General features: G+C 45.0%; 1 protein-coding gene across 6 annotated transcripts in view; it reads right to left on the bottom strand.

Annotated features, from left to right (window-relative positions):
- YLPM1 (YLP motif containing 1) overlaps positions 1–15,243 on the bottom strand; it is a 1,323,976-nt gene that overhangs the window by 375,164 nt on the left and 933,569 nt on the right. For 4 of the 6 annotated variants that reach the window (XR_013600905.1, XR_013600906.1, XM_078659897.1 and 1 more), the window contains exon 17: positions 11,881–11,932. The exons of the other annotated variants lie outside the window; for them this stretch is intronic. Coding sequence is in view for 2 of the 4 variants with exons in the window: in XM_078659897.1 (XP_078516023.1) it covers positions 11,881–11,932 (52 nt within the window). In the remaining 2 variants the exon portion in view is untranslated. The remainder of the gene's footprint in view (positions 1–11,880; positions 11,933–15,243) is intronic. 6 annotated transcript variants of the gene reach the window in all.

The raw sequence follows: 15,243 nt of genomic DNA, 5'->3' as shown, positions 1-15,243 counted from the left end.
CAGTTCTGACCCCCACTCTGGCGGGAAGACTAGCGGGAAACCCTACGTCAGAAAGTGGGGTGTGCCAGCCTGTGCCAACTCCACTGCTCAGGTGGGAGAGGCGAGGTGATGCACGACCCCGGGCTCCGGCCATCTTGAAGATGGGAGCCCTGCCCAATCACAGCTAGGCTCCTGCCCCCCTCCCACAGGAGAGGAGCAGTCTAGGGGGTGTACCCACCCCAGGACAGGGACCCATTGGCCCCTGCCCTTGCCCTACCTGTAACGCCCCTAAATTTAGTATTTAGGGGCACCCTGAACCTTTTCCCACAGATCCAGATTCCGAAACAAGAAAGAAGAAAAAGAAACAAGAAGACCTGCCGTGCAGCTGCTAAAAAGAGGAAAGCACCAACTGATTTGGCCCCAGCCCTACCGGCCTGTCGACCCTCGAATCTGCTCCTGCTTAACCCCGGCGTCTCCAGTGGTCAGCAACCTCAAAAACCCAGGAGGACCTGACTGCCTTGTGACTCGGACTACCTGGGTCATCCACGAGCAGTGGTACTGCTCAAAGCAAGTAACCAGCCCTGGCATCAGCCGGGAACCGCGAACCCTGCACACTCTGCACCCGCCAAGCCTGGCCTGTGCTGGAGTGAATCAAGACTCTGAGGACGTCCCCCCGGCGATTCTGACCTGGAATCCAGAACCCAAGGACCCTCCTCGACGACCCCGACGACGCCTGCAGCCTCAGGACAAAGGACCCCTCCGACCGTGACCAGCAGGGGATAAGATTTCCCGACCTCAAAAGACACCCCTGACACCTGCTGACTTTCTGAGGACAGTAAGTTAAGATGAAATCCTCTGGCCGAAAAGGTCTCGCAGGATATGCATGCGTCTTGTTGATAAAGTGTTTATTTTCTCACTTTCATATGTATTCTTCTAAATCTTCATGCATCATGTCAATGGTTTAGTGTGAAATCTCCCTAAATGTCGTCAGTCTTGTGTATAGCATGTGGCGGCACTGGAGCTGTTTTATATTCTGATATAGCCATTTCACCGTTTTCTCTAAAATTCACTCCCAACACCATGAGACTGCTAAAAATATGTTGTGCCTTTTTTGCACTTTTGTTAATGTTTTGTGAATTTGGCACAAGAGAATTTGAGTGCTTGACATACGCACCGGATTACATTACACAAGGTAAGATTCACTTTGATATTTTTTTGGCATAGAGAAATTAATTGAATTGCCCAAAATCAAAGAATTCTGAGCCAGGACTCGAACCTGCTTCCCCAATTCGAAAGACGGCAGCTCTGGCTAGCAAGCAACATCTCCTCTCCATGGTGTAGTGGGTGCAATGCCATCACTATTTTTAGACTCATTTGGTTTGAATATTGAGCAAGGAAGACCACTTCCTCTCGTGGTCACAGCAAATACATAAATCTATCACCAGGCACAATCTAAATGGAAGCTCACTCTCTAATCAAAAATTAGAAAAGTTCCTTGAAAACTAGTACACAAAAAATGTCAACAAATTGCGCTTAATCTGTTTTTCCATGTCTTGCCACGTTACTTTCTGCAAAGCTGAGTAAGTGCTGCGGATTACCAACCCTTCAACCCAGACTGAGTTACAGCTCCCAGACTGTAGTCATGGGACCAAAAAGGCTTGCTGTGACTTATTCAGCTCACATTGTTGAGGCAGATTCCACTTTGACGTTCTCTATGCTTAGGAGACTGTTACTGTCCTCAGGTTGCTGTACATTAATATTTGAAAATCTATACTCCGCAATGGTCTTTAAAACACACACTTGTCATAATGGGACATGAACAAGTCCCAAACTGAAAAAACGTGCGCATTGTGGGAGTGGGAGAATTAATCTTGCAATGTAATCAGATAATGACATCGCTGTAGATTGTATTGGAATACTGCGGAACATATGTATGATTGCACTAAACAAATTGTGTCCAACAAGACAAATTGTGTTTCAATATTTAGAAATCATCCTCTATATTTAAGGATTATGGCACACATTCGTTCCAAGTGCATGTGTAAATCAAAAATATATCTTGCAGACCAGAAAAGTCACCATGAACAGGATTTATTTTTAAAAAATCGTTTGCCTTCATTTTTTGTTGTTGTGTGGTTCAATTGTTCCTTTTCCTGAGTAAGGTCTCTACTGCAGGGATGGAGAAGGTTAGCATGATAGGAGCCAATACGAACCCAATGAGCAGGGAACAGGTGAGCGGATGCTCTAGTGTCATTGGCTCCAACATTTGTAGTACAATAAAATGTCTGACCAAGTGGTTCTAAAGGACTGACCCTACTACTGTAATGACTCGAGTCAAAACATTATCTTAACGTTTTTAAGAAATTACTTGCCACTACTATATACATTAGTGTGCCTACAGTGATTATGAATTGCAGAATCACTGGGAGCAATGAACCTTTGGCAGTGAAACTTGCTGGACGTGGCACAATGTGCAACTCATGGGCAGCAATAGACTACGGATCACACTCATTGCAATACAACCTCTATTACATATTTTTTAGGTGTCAATAAACAAAGTATACAAATAACACGTTCCTCATAGTATGCAAGGCAAACATTACAATATAAAAGGAAAAACGAAAATAAACGTGCTTTAGAGAAGAGGGTGGGGCACAGAGATTTTAATGTATGCACTTAGACAATCAAAAGACCAACCCGACACCCATATTGTGTGATGTACTGAGGCAAATGGAGACTGGGCCAAACTAAAGCAACTGGCCTGAGTAAATGGATTGGCAAGTGGCTTCCACAAGTTATCGTGTGGCTAAATTAAACATTCCTCAGGCTGTTCATTTTCTGAGCAGATTTTACTGGAATGCTATCAACCTCTGGCCGGCCACCTGAGCACGACAACATGACTGTATCCCTCACGGGCCGCTCCTTCCTCTGTCGTCCACGGACCATGGTCTGCTCAACCACATAGCATGTCCAGCACTCAAACATACTGATGACATTATTAGTGTTACAGAATGGCTGCAATGTGTGCATCTCACAAACACTCAGCTCAAATACTCAGAAGACCATGTCAAGCGTTCACTAGGTGAGAAGAACACACAGCAGAGTTCTTGCATTTTGCATTAGCTAGTCATTAGTGTAACTTAGTTTATCAAGTATACTTTGCCTGACATCAGATGTCGACAAGTGCAAATGATATATCCTAGCTGAGACAGCAGAAACTCTAGGCAAGCAATCATTTTTTTTTAAACATTCTGTTTATCCAACATTTTTCTCAGCTACAATACACATTCACCATTCTCGCATAGAACACAGGTCTAGACACGAACATTTGTTGGCCCTTGAGCACTAGGCCACCAAAAAGCTGATATCACCAGAGAAGTTACCCCATCCGGGTCTGTGTGTGATAATGTGCCAGTGAGAAGTGGGGTCACTAGTCGTCTAGGGCGACCCCGCTAATTGCCTCTGTACTCTTACCACATTCCCCACACATTTCCCCATTTCCTTGGTAGGTGAGCAATTTAAGGTAAATATACTTAAGTTAAAAATACCCATAAAAGAAAAATGGTACACAGGTTCACTCGTTTTGCTGAGTAGGGACACACCATTAAATTAACCTTGAAAATCTGACATTCAGGTGTAACCCAGGGTGAGAGAAGAACATTTATAATGTACTTTATCACAGAAGAAACCATCTAAGAGCACTCGCTTGCAAAGAGGACTATTACATAATGTCAAGGTTGAACACAGCAAATAACATGGGCTCCAATGAATATATATATATATATATATATAATTGTTCACAAAAGGGCTCCTGCCGAGATACTGGGACCCGAAGGGGGGTGGCGTACACTCCGGCGGAGCGTGCCGGTAGTCGTAAATCACAATCCTTGTTCAAACATCAAACGTACGCTCTCAGGAATGAGTCCAACAGCACTGGATACTATAACACAGGTGTATTCCACACAACGCGTTTCGCCTCTCGGCTTGTTCACGTGTAGAAAACACAGAGACTACACCACAGTGATAAAGTTAATAGTAAACATAAAAGAGGGACCAAAAGTATAAACAAAGTCAAAAGCAAACAGTGGCCATCTTGTAATGGTAAAATACCTGATTTGCATGAGCACGTAAACAATTATAATGATGCGAGATAAATTGTACACAGTGTATAACAGAAAATAAGGTATTATCTGTTGCGAGCTCAAAAATAACTCTATAGCATAACTGTTGCAAATGATATCCTAGCTGGGACAGCAGAAACTCTAGGCAAGCAATAATTTTTTGTTAAACATTCTGTTTATCCAACATTTTTCTCAGCTACAAATCACATTCACCATTCTCGCATAGAACACAGGTCTAGACACGAACATTTGTTGGCCCTTGAGCACTAGGCCACCAAAAACCTGATCTCACCAGAGAAGTTACCCCATCCGGGTCTGTGTGTGATAATGTGCCAGTGAGAAGTGGGGTCACTAGTCGTCTAGGGCGACCCCGCTAATTGCATCTGTACTCTTACCACATTCCCCACACTTTTCCCCATTTCCTTGGTAGGTGAGCAATTTAAGGTAAATATACTTAAGTTAAAAATACCCATAAAAGAAAAATGATACACAGGTTCACTCGTTTTGCTGAGTAGGGACACACCATTAAATAACCTTGAAAATCTGACATTCAGGTGTAACCCAGGGTGAGAGAAGAACATTTATAATGTGCTTTATCACAGAAGAAACCATCTAAGAGCACTCGCTTGCAAAGAGGACTATTACATAATGTCAAGGTTGAACACAGCAAATAACATGGGCTCCAATGAAAGTATATATATATATATATATATATATATATATAAATATAACTGACATCCTCCAAAATAGAACAGAGGCCACAACGGGGATCAAAATTGAAAGCTTCTTTATTTCCAGGTTAGTATCAGAACGGGCGTATGCATTTCGGCTGCGTGTAGCCTCCTCACCGCCCAGCGTGGTGTGTGAGGAAAGGTCCAGCGTCTCTCTTAGTTCTGAAAGTTCAGCTGTTGTAAATGTTCATAGAGCACTCCGCCCCTCATGCTGACTCATTACCTCCACGTGTGACGGCCTGAAGGCAAAATATACTGCATGTCCCAGCATACAACAGGTTGCCGGGAATTGGCTGCTGAATGGTTGTCTGCTCCATGAACAGGACTTTGGACCCAGTCTCTCGTTTTCGTCGTACCACCCGGAACAAGGGCTTTCTCCAGTCTCCAACTGCACAACCTTGGCGTTCTGGACTCTTCATGCCGGGGGTAAGTGCGCGCTGCGCCTCTCCCAACGCGGAGTTGTGGACTCCGACACCGGTACATATTGTCCATAATTGCCAGGGTGGGTCCGATCATTTTCAATATCTTGAGAGAAAAAAAGGGGCTTCTCGCCGAGACAAGAAGCGGGTTGCCAGTACTGATCAGACCAAAACTTGCGTGCAGGGGTCTCTGTATCATGCCAGTGGCAGGCATGAAAAATATCACTGACATCCTCCAAAAGAGAACAGAGGCCACAACTGGGATCAAAATTGAAAGCTTCTTTATTTCCAGGTTAGTATCAGAACGGGCGTATGCATTTCGGCTGCGTGTAGCCTCCTCAGCGCCCAGCGTGGTGTGTGAGGAAAGGTCCAGCGTCTCTCTTAGTTCTGAAAGTTCAGCTGTTGTAAATGTTCATAGAGCGCTCCGCCCCTCATGCTGACTCATTACCTCCACGTGTGACGTCCTGAAGGCAAAGTATACTGCATGTCCCAGCATACAACAGGTTGCCGGGAATTGGCTGCTGAATGGTTGTCTGCTCCATGACCAGGACTTTGGACCCAGTCTCTCGTTTTCGTCGTACCACCCGGAACAAGGGCTTTCTCCAGTCCCCAACTGCACAACCTTGGCGTTCCGGACTCTTCATGCCGGGGGTAAGAGCGCGCTGCGCCTCTCCCAACGCGGAGTTGTGGACTCCGACACCGGTACATATTATACATATACACATACCTCCAGGGAAACAGCGGGGTACAGATGGGAAGCCTTTAATCACCAAAAACAACCAGCATGTTGCATTTCGGCCATTACGCCTTCTTCGGATGGTGCAATGTTTACAGGTATCTCCTCCTCCCTCCTATGTAATTGCCAGGGCGCTCCCATTGGTAGGAGCTCAGCCTATCCTGCGGCCTGGGAATGCTGTAGCGTTGTGAACAACTACATCTCCCAACATGCACTGGAAACAGTCCTTGTGGCTGCTGGATACAGAACTTGTCACGCTGAGTTTTTGCCACGCATAGGAGGGGCCGTGTAGCGGCTGGTGACCCCGTTTTCAATATCGGTGTACAAGGCTCCCTTATGTCCCCAACGTCCAAAGCCCCAAAAGATTGGAACACGGCTGGGCCGTGACGCAGGAGTAAATCAACCCGCCTCCCTGTACAGTTACAGGCTGCCACTGACAGCGGCCACTTGCTCGGCCCGTTCCTTGAGGCGGTCCTGGGATTGTATTACTACCGTGATGAAAAAACAAGTTGCCAACGAAGATCCAGGACACTTGCTTGGATGGGTCCCTGTATCGCGCTGCTGGCAAGCGCGAAAATATGCTACACACGATCACCTTCACACAAGGAAACCCAGGGACACAGATGGGAAGCCTTTAATCACCAAAAACAACCAGCATGATGCATTTGGGCCATTACGCCTTCTTCGGATGCTGCAATGTTTACAGGTATCATATATATATATATATATATTTTACACAGGTGGGGATTGATGGGTGTGTTCTGCGTTGGGCGCTGAGGAAGGCTGTCAAAGCCGAAATGCATTCGCCACCGCTGCCAGAGGAAGAATAAATACGAGCTGGCTTCTCAGAAAACCCCTTCGGCCTCTGAGTCTCTCTTGTCGGGAGGGACTGTTTCCACGAGATTTTGCTGCGCCTGCCAGGGACGCATTACGGAAGGCCCCGCGACACCAAAGGTCAAAGGACAAATACTGGCATCAGTCTGCTTGCAGCTGTAATACGTCGAGGTATCGACAGTTCCTTTGGACCGCCAGCAGCCACAGGAATTCCGGGGAGACATAGGTATTTTACCGATTGGTGCAAAGTCCGCATTGACTGCCCCTGCCCCGCATGTGTTCCTGTGGAGCTGGAAGTTGCGGAGTAAGGGGACCAAGGAAGCCGGCCGTGGATGTTCCTCAACTTGGATGTGCACACAACCTACCTGTAATCAGCGCGAACCCATTGTTTTGCCTCACTCCGCCACACCACCCACCCAGGCTGGACGTTACAGTGCCTGCTGGGATCTGTAGTTTATTCATCCGCAACAAACTGCTATGGGTGTGACAACTTCATTAGGGGAGGAGCAGCGAGCGCTGGACAGTATTTTACACAGGTGGGGATTGATGGGTGTGTTCTGCGTTGGGCGCTGAGGAAGGCTGTCAAAGCCGAAATGCATTCGCCACCGCTGCCAGAGGAAGAATAAATACGAGCTGGCTTCTCAGAAAACCCCTTCGGCCTCTGAGTCTCTCTTGTCGGGAGGGACTGTTTCCACGAGATTTTGCTGCGCCTGCCAGGGACGCATTACGGAAGGCCCCGCGACACCAAAGGTCAAAGGACAAATACTGGCATCAGTCTGCTTGCAGCTGTAATACGTCGAGGTATCGACAGTTCCTTTGGACCGCCAGCAGCCACAGGAATTCCGGGGAGACATAGGTATTTTACCGATTGGTGCAAAGTCCGCATTGACTGCCCCTGCCCCGCATGTGTTCCTGTGGAGCTGGAAGTTGCGGAGTAAGGGGACCAAGGAAGCCGGCCGTGGATGTTCCTCAACTTGGATGTGCACACAACCTACCTGTAATCAGCGCGAACCCATTGTTTTGCCTCACTCCGCCACACCACCCACCCAGGCTGGACGTTACAGTGCCTGCTGGGATCTGTAGTTTATTCATCCGCAACAAACTGCTATGGGTGTGACAACTTCATTAGGGGAGGAGCAGCGAGCGCTGGACAGTATTTTACACAGGTGGGGATTGATGGGTGTGTTCTGCGTTGGGCGCTGAGGAAGGCTGTCAAAGCCGAAATGCATTCGCCACCGCTGCCAGAGGAAGAATAAATACGAGCTGGCTTCTCAGAAAACCCCTTCGGCCTCTGAGTCTCTCTTGTCGGGAGGGACTGTTTCCACGAGATTTTGCTGCGCCTGCCAGGGACGCATTACGGAAGGCCCCGCGACACCAAAGGTCAAAGGACAAATACTGGCATCAGTCTGCTTGCAGCTGTAATACGTCGAGGTATCGACAGTTCCTTTGGACCGCCAGCAGCCACAGGAATTCCGGGGAGACATAGGTATTTTACCGATTGGTGCAAAGTCCGCATTGACTGCCCCTGCCCCGCATGTGTTCCTGTGGAGCTGGAAGTTGCGGAGTAAGGGGACCAAGGAAGCCGGCCGTGGATGTTCCTCAACTTGGATGTGCACACAACCTACCTGTAATCAGCGCGAACCCATTGTTTTGCCTCACTCCGCCACACCACCCACCCAGGCTGGACGTTACAGTGCCTGCTGGGATCTGTAGTTTATTCATCCGCAACAAACTGCTATGGGTGTGACAACTTCATTAGGGGAGGAGCAGCGAGCGCTGGACAGTATTTTACACAGGTGGGGATTGATGGGTGTGTTCTGCGTTGGGCGCTGAGGAAGGCTGTCAAAGCCGAAATGCATTCGCCACCGCTGCCAGAGGAAGAATAAATACGAGCTGGCTTCTCAGAAAACCCCTTCGGCCTCTGAGTCTCTCTTGTCGGGAGGGACTGTTTCCACGAGATTTTGCTGCGCCTGCCAGGGACGCATTACGGAAGGCCCCGCGACACCAAAGGTCAAAGGACAAATACTGGCATCAGTCTGCTTGCAGCTGTAATACGTCGAGGTATCGACAGTTCCTTTGGACCGCCAGCAGCCACAGGAATTCCGGGGAGACATAGGTATTTTACCGATTGGTGCAAAGTCCGCATTGACTGCCCCTGCCCCGCATGTGTTCCTGTGGAGCTGGAAGTTGCGGAGTAAGGGGACCAAGGAAGCCGGCCGTGGATGTTCCTCAACTTGGATGTGCACACAACCTACCTGTAATCAGCGCGAACCCATTGTTTTGCCTCACTCCGCCACACCACCCACCCAGGCTGGACGTTACAGTGCCTGCTGGGATCTGTAGTTTATTCATCCGCAACAAACTGCTATGGGTGTGACAACTTCATTAGGGGAGGAGCAGCGAGCGCTGGACAGTATTTTACACAGGTGGGGATTGATGGGTGTGTTCTGCGTTGGGCGCTGAGGAAGGCTGTCAAAGCCGAAATGCATTCGCCACCGCTGCCAGAGGAAGAATAAATACGAGCTGGCTTCTCAGAAAACCCCTTCGGCCTCTGAGTCTCTCTTGTCGGGAGGGACTGTTTCCACGATATATATATATATATATATATATATATATATATATATATATATATATATATATATATATATATATATATATATATATCTATCTATATATCTATATCTATATATATATACACACACACACATATATACATATAGACACATGTATATATATCTAGTCCAACCCTACTCACAGAAAAGGCCACACGTATATATATCTAGTCCAACCCTACTCACAGAAAAGGCCACGCACACGAAGAGTGCTAGATTTCAAAAGGCATTTATTGCATCGAGCCTCCTCCAACCCAGCAGCACAGAGAGACCGCATTTTCGGCTGTCATAGCAGCCTTCGTCAGTCTGGTAAGCGCCATTTTGTTAAAATTATTTATAGTCTACATGAATGTATAGACACAAAAGACAAACAGCTTGCATTTTAGAAATTTAAAAGACACTCATAGAAAGCATGAGCCCTCATGTGTAAATACGAAAAATATATAATGGACATAAAGGGTGGTCACAAAAATAAGATAGACATGTAATCATGATGGTCTAAGTGCATAGTGCCTGATGCAATGAAATTCACCTATAGCCCGCATAATGCGTCTGTGGACCCACCCTAATTGCCTGCAGTCTCCACGTGTACCTCAAATGCTTTCAATGTATCTTAAGTTATAATTTAAAACAGCTGTTCAAAGAATAACACGCAATTTAACAATAGGCGCGGGCATTGTTGTTAAAACATTTTAAAATAACAATCTGATATATTACGCGATTATACTGCAACAAGAGAATAGAAATAATTATAATTGACTATCAATTCGATCAGTTTGGGAGACCACTCTAGACTCAAAAGCGTTTTTTCTATCTGTATTAAGTTGTGTAAGGATCTTGACCAAAATGTTTACAAAAAAAAAAATGTGATGGATATTTAAAATCTGACATTCAGGTGTAACCCAGGGTGAGAGAAGAACATTTATAATGTGCTTTATCACAGAAGAAACCATCTAAGAGCACTCGCTTACAAAGAGGACTATTACATAATGTCTAATGTCAAGGATGAACACAGCAAATAACCTGGGCTCCAACAACCTGGGCTTCAATACAATATGTTATATATATATATGTGTGTGTGTGTGTGTGTATATACACACATATATATATATATATATATATATCACACGTTCTGCATGCTTTTATTTGTAGTACATCACACAGTATGTTCCTGCAAACAAAGATTAGGCTGATATTTCCATATACAGTTGACATTTTCCTAATACAGGTTAAGATATTGCAGTTATCTTGAATCGTATTTCACGATTCAAATTTTACTGAAAAAAAAGGGCTGCCATGTACACAATATCAAAGACAACACTATGTGCACAGCGGCACACTGTCTACGTGACCCCTGCTATGTATGATCGTCATACCTGAGGGGAATGCAGCATTGTTTTAAATGCTTTCCACACCAAGCACTGTCAAAGGCAGTTAATGAGATGTTTACAAAGTTATGGAATTCGTTGCGGCTCGGTACACCAAAGCGCAGAAAAGCAGAGCGCAGGCTCCTACATGATCAAGGCTTAAGTAATAAAGGGCACTGATGAGAACACATATAGAAAGAAGGGTCCTACTTACCAATCAAGGAAGGCTATATTATCTTATCAAAGGGAATAGAGGCAAGCCCATCTCATTAAAAGAGAGAAGGCCTCAGGCCATCCATAGATGGAAGGTACCAAGGAAGCATATAGACAGAAACCGAGAAACTTTTATTTAGGGAAATAAGGTTTCTGGTCTGCGATATGAAGAGACAGGCGAATCTGAAGCCTACAGCACATTAGAAACTGGCGTTGTTTCAGTCATCTTTTTTTTAAAGGTAGTGAAAGTATACAAAAGTATCAAGGAAAAAAAATAACTTAAGGAAGCAAAAGAGAGTGGTCTTGTAGAGAACATAACAATGTTCTAAGGATTTCTCTTTCTTTTTTATAGAAGGGTATAGGTGCCTGTACTAGTCTTACTATTCTGTAGTCTTGCTCACTTCCCTACAGTTTCCACAGCCACTGAAACATTGCAAGTTTTCCCTACAGTTCCAAGTATCTACTTATGCTTATATTCTCTGTGCAACAAGGGAAGAGGCCCAATTGCCTCTCATTCTGAAGCTACTAGAAAAAGAGCAGCAAAGTAGGTCTTGGCAAACCATGATTATAGACCAGGCACAAATAAACGGAGCACGTATAAAAAACACAACCAGGAATGGTAATTTTGCAAAAAATCACATTTGAGTATGAACTCTGTTCACATATTTTGTCAACAGCTATTTGCTTTGGGAATCTGCAGGATTACAGCTGGTTGCAACCAGCCATCACATTACTCACCATCGAACCAGTGAAGACTACTTTGCAAATTAGCACTTTAAAAACACTGGAAGCGCAGGAGTAACTCAATGTATAAAATGAAGAAATACAACAGCAGACATTTAAGAGGATAAAAAAAGGGTACACCCACCTAGTTTTGCCTCAGAAGTGTCCATCTCCCACTTGCTTTTCGGAAGGTTACCCTAAATCACACACAGAAAGAAGCTTGAAGGGTTAGAGAGAACACACAAACAGCATTTCTGAGCGGACACTGTATTTTAGACATAATTAGAATAATATCCATGTCCCATCGACACCATTAGCAGGAGTAGTTCCAATACGCAAAGAACTTGTGATATTATTTCAAACATTCGTCTGCTCTGAAGTGCATTGACCTAAGAACAGTTTTAATACTGAACAGATGGGCCAAATGGTACTGTAGCATACGGTATATCGCACATTCGAATAGCCCTCTTCACTAGAAGGGGCATTCACAGTATAAGGCTTTGCATATGAAGCAGTTCTTCGAATCTAGTAGGCTATAGTAGTGCCAGTATTACAGGCACCTTGTCACTTGAGCAAAAGTGCTTCATAAAGATTGAAACCGGCAGCAAACATTGTGAAATTTGGAAAGTGAAACTCAGAGCTTATGCTAGCAGCTTCAGCCAACGTACGGAGTTCAAATGCCAATGAACTCTGCATTTCTAGTTCCAAAAGCATGATACTTCTGAAATTATTGGTAGGATTCACATCGGAAATATTCAAAAGATGTGCTCTGCTCCTACAGTAGGTTCCTTTCACCCGATGAGTTTAGAATCGGCTCATACCTCAATACAAGCATGGAACATGAAAGAACCAAATGAAGCCGCCCTTTGCAGCGTTGGCCTGTGGGGTCTGACCCCGCTCATGCTGGCAGGTTAAACTATTGTAAATCAGACAAGAAGAAGCAGACTCCATGCATCATATTCTACGTTTGCTGCCGGGCAGCGAAGAGCCAAATCTGAGGGACTGTTTGCAAAAGACTCAGGGATATGCACGTCCTATGTAAAATGAACATTTTTAGCCCAATTTGATCATGTTTTAACAATTTCCCACTGATTCATGAGACAGTACCCAAATCGGAGTATCAGATCATGTAAAAGCTGTCAGACAGAATGGAAAGTTGGTGGTGAGATAAAGGTGCTCGGATATGTATAGACCATAATGAGGAATGGCGAAAGTGCGTGAGATCCAGGAGAAGGAAAAGTGAGTTACCTGAAAGAACAGTTCTCTCGAGATTAACGAGCAATAAAGGATTTCCTGCTACCAGGCCAGACCATTGAACATGATTAATTCTTTAATTTTTCTACTGACATTTTTCACTAGTTTGACGCTCAAAAAATTGGAGTCAAGTCAAAAACGGATTTATGATTCTTTACATGTCAGGGTATTCTGGTGAGGTACCCAGAAACACTGCCAGAAGGGCAAGGATTGAATCTTGAGTTTATTTTTTCAACTCCCCAAATTGTAAGATGTGATGAGCAATCGCACCATGTAAACTCCACTTAGTTATATGTACCTCTCCCGCAAATTTTACACAACAACTTGATGCTCAACTCCACAAGCATCATGCACTATTACTGAATGACAGCAAGTACCCCCCCACCTCCCTTTATCCTTTCTGACTAGATAATGAATTAAAGAGTTAATGACATAGTGGGGCTGAAACCTTTAATGTATTGGCAAAGACTATGCTCAGCCCCGGAACTTATACTTCCCTAAAGAGCCTTTGAAGAAGTAAAGGGGCAGTTGGGGTTTTGGCAATCTCCTGTCAACATCAACTGATGTTGTACTGGTCTTCTAACAGACATTGAAAAGAGCCTACTTTCAATGCTCTTTTACTGAAAAAATACTGCAAGTACCTCTGGGGTGAGCTCCCTCACTGCTTCTTTCTTGGAGTTCAAATTTGACTGCTGCTTTGAATAATTTTCTGACTGAGGTGGAACCCTCCCAATGCCGGACCCTGTACTTAACCACATCGCTGCGGCAGCTATTCCGCCGCAGCGCTAAGGGGGCGGGGGGCCGCGCGGCGGGCGCATGCTGGTGACGGAACCGCTCCGTCACCAGCCGCGGTTGAGCTGTGCTCATGACGGAGCGGTTCCGCCATGGCCCCGCCCGCTCAATGGAACGCCCAGCGCAGGCGCGGAATCCGCGCCGCGCAGGTGCGGCAGCCGGGGCATGACGGAACCGCTCAGTCATCAGCACAGCGCCACCGCGGCTGATGACGGAGCGGTTCCGTCATCAGCATGGATAGGGTTAACACTCAGTTTAGGAATCCTCCCAATTCGAGTCTCCACTGCATGGAGGTCTGGGAACTCAGACAAAATATGCCCTTTCTGCCCTGGGGTGATCAAAGTGGTTGAACATGTAGTTTTACGTGGTGCAGCTTATCATGGTCCAAGAAAAAATTGGATTTTGCCACTCTGCTGTAATTTGGGCCTGAGAAATTACAGCATCACCCTTAGAATACTCAGAAGTAATACAAGTCAGTCTATTGTCTTTGCAGTTTCAAGGTATCTGATGTCTATGTGGAGGTTAAGACAGAAATAAATGTCCCCTTATTGCTGCTGTGCACTTAACGTTTTAACATATTTTATCCTGGTTTTATTGTGATATATTTAGGCGGATCTTCTTTCTTTGTTTTATATGCTCTCTATTTTTAATTGTTTTTTATATATTTTGTGTTTATTTTGCTCTTTTATGGCCTTTTAGGCTGAAATAAAAATATTGACTACTTTATTTTATTGTACTGTGATTGGCTGATACATTGCTATAAAGCCCTGATACGATTGGGTCTTGCTAGCACTATATTAAACTCATGAAATAAAATAAATAAAATAATTATTCCTTTGCTTCTCACGGGGAGGTCTGATCCCAGCACAAACTGGACTTCAGGAGAAAAGGAAAAGAAAAATGTATCAGACCGTGAAATAAGACTGGTCTGGCCAACAACGGGACATTGAAGGTGACGGTAAGCTGATGTCCTTAAATATGTGAATCATTGCACTAATGAGAATAGGTTAAAGAAAGCTTAAAAAAAGCCATTACTCAGTCAATTAAAGTAACTGCCCAGCCTGGGCATGTAAAGTGGGCATTTTTTGGTAAACGAGCGCTCTGCAGAGGTGCCTAAGGTGTGCCACCCTGCCCTGTTTTACTATTGAATACGCCTCTGGTCCTACTTCGCCTACAGCTTCCCTTTGCTTATTTTGTTGAAAGCCGTGGCCACGTCATCAAAAGTGCAAAATACAAGATTTTCATGATTAAATGTCTTTACTGCTAGATAACAATGCTGTGGCATTGTGCTAAATAAATGCTTTCCTTTTAAACTTTCACCAAGAAACAGTCCTTGCCAGTTTTATATGTCAGGAAGACACAGTATGGCGAGTAATCCCTTTTTAGAGTGTTGTGGGGCCTTTCACGTGGAAAGCAACTGTAATGCAGGTACACAACAACTCTGCAATTAGAAACAAGCTAC

This window comes from Lissotriton helveticus, chromosome 9 (assembly GCF_964261635.1).
Source record: "Lissotriton helveticus chromosome 9, aLisHel1.1, whole genome shotgun sequence".
Classification (NCBI taxonomy): domain Eukaryota; kingdom Metazoa; phylum Chordata; class Amphibia; order Caudata; family Salamandridae; genus Lissotriton; species Lissotriton helveticus.
The sequence above is the reverse complement of the archived record's forward strand: the minus strand, read 5'-3'. Positions and strand labels throughout refer to the sequence as shown.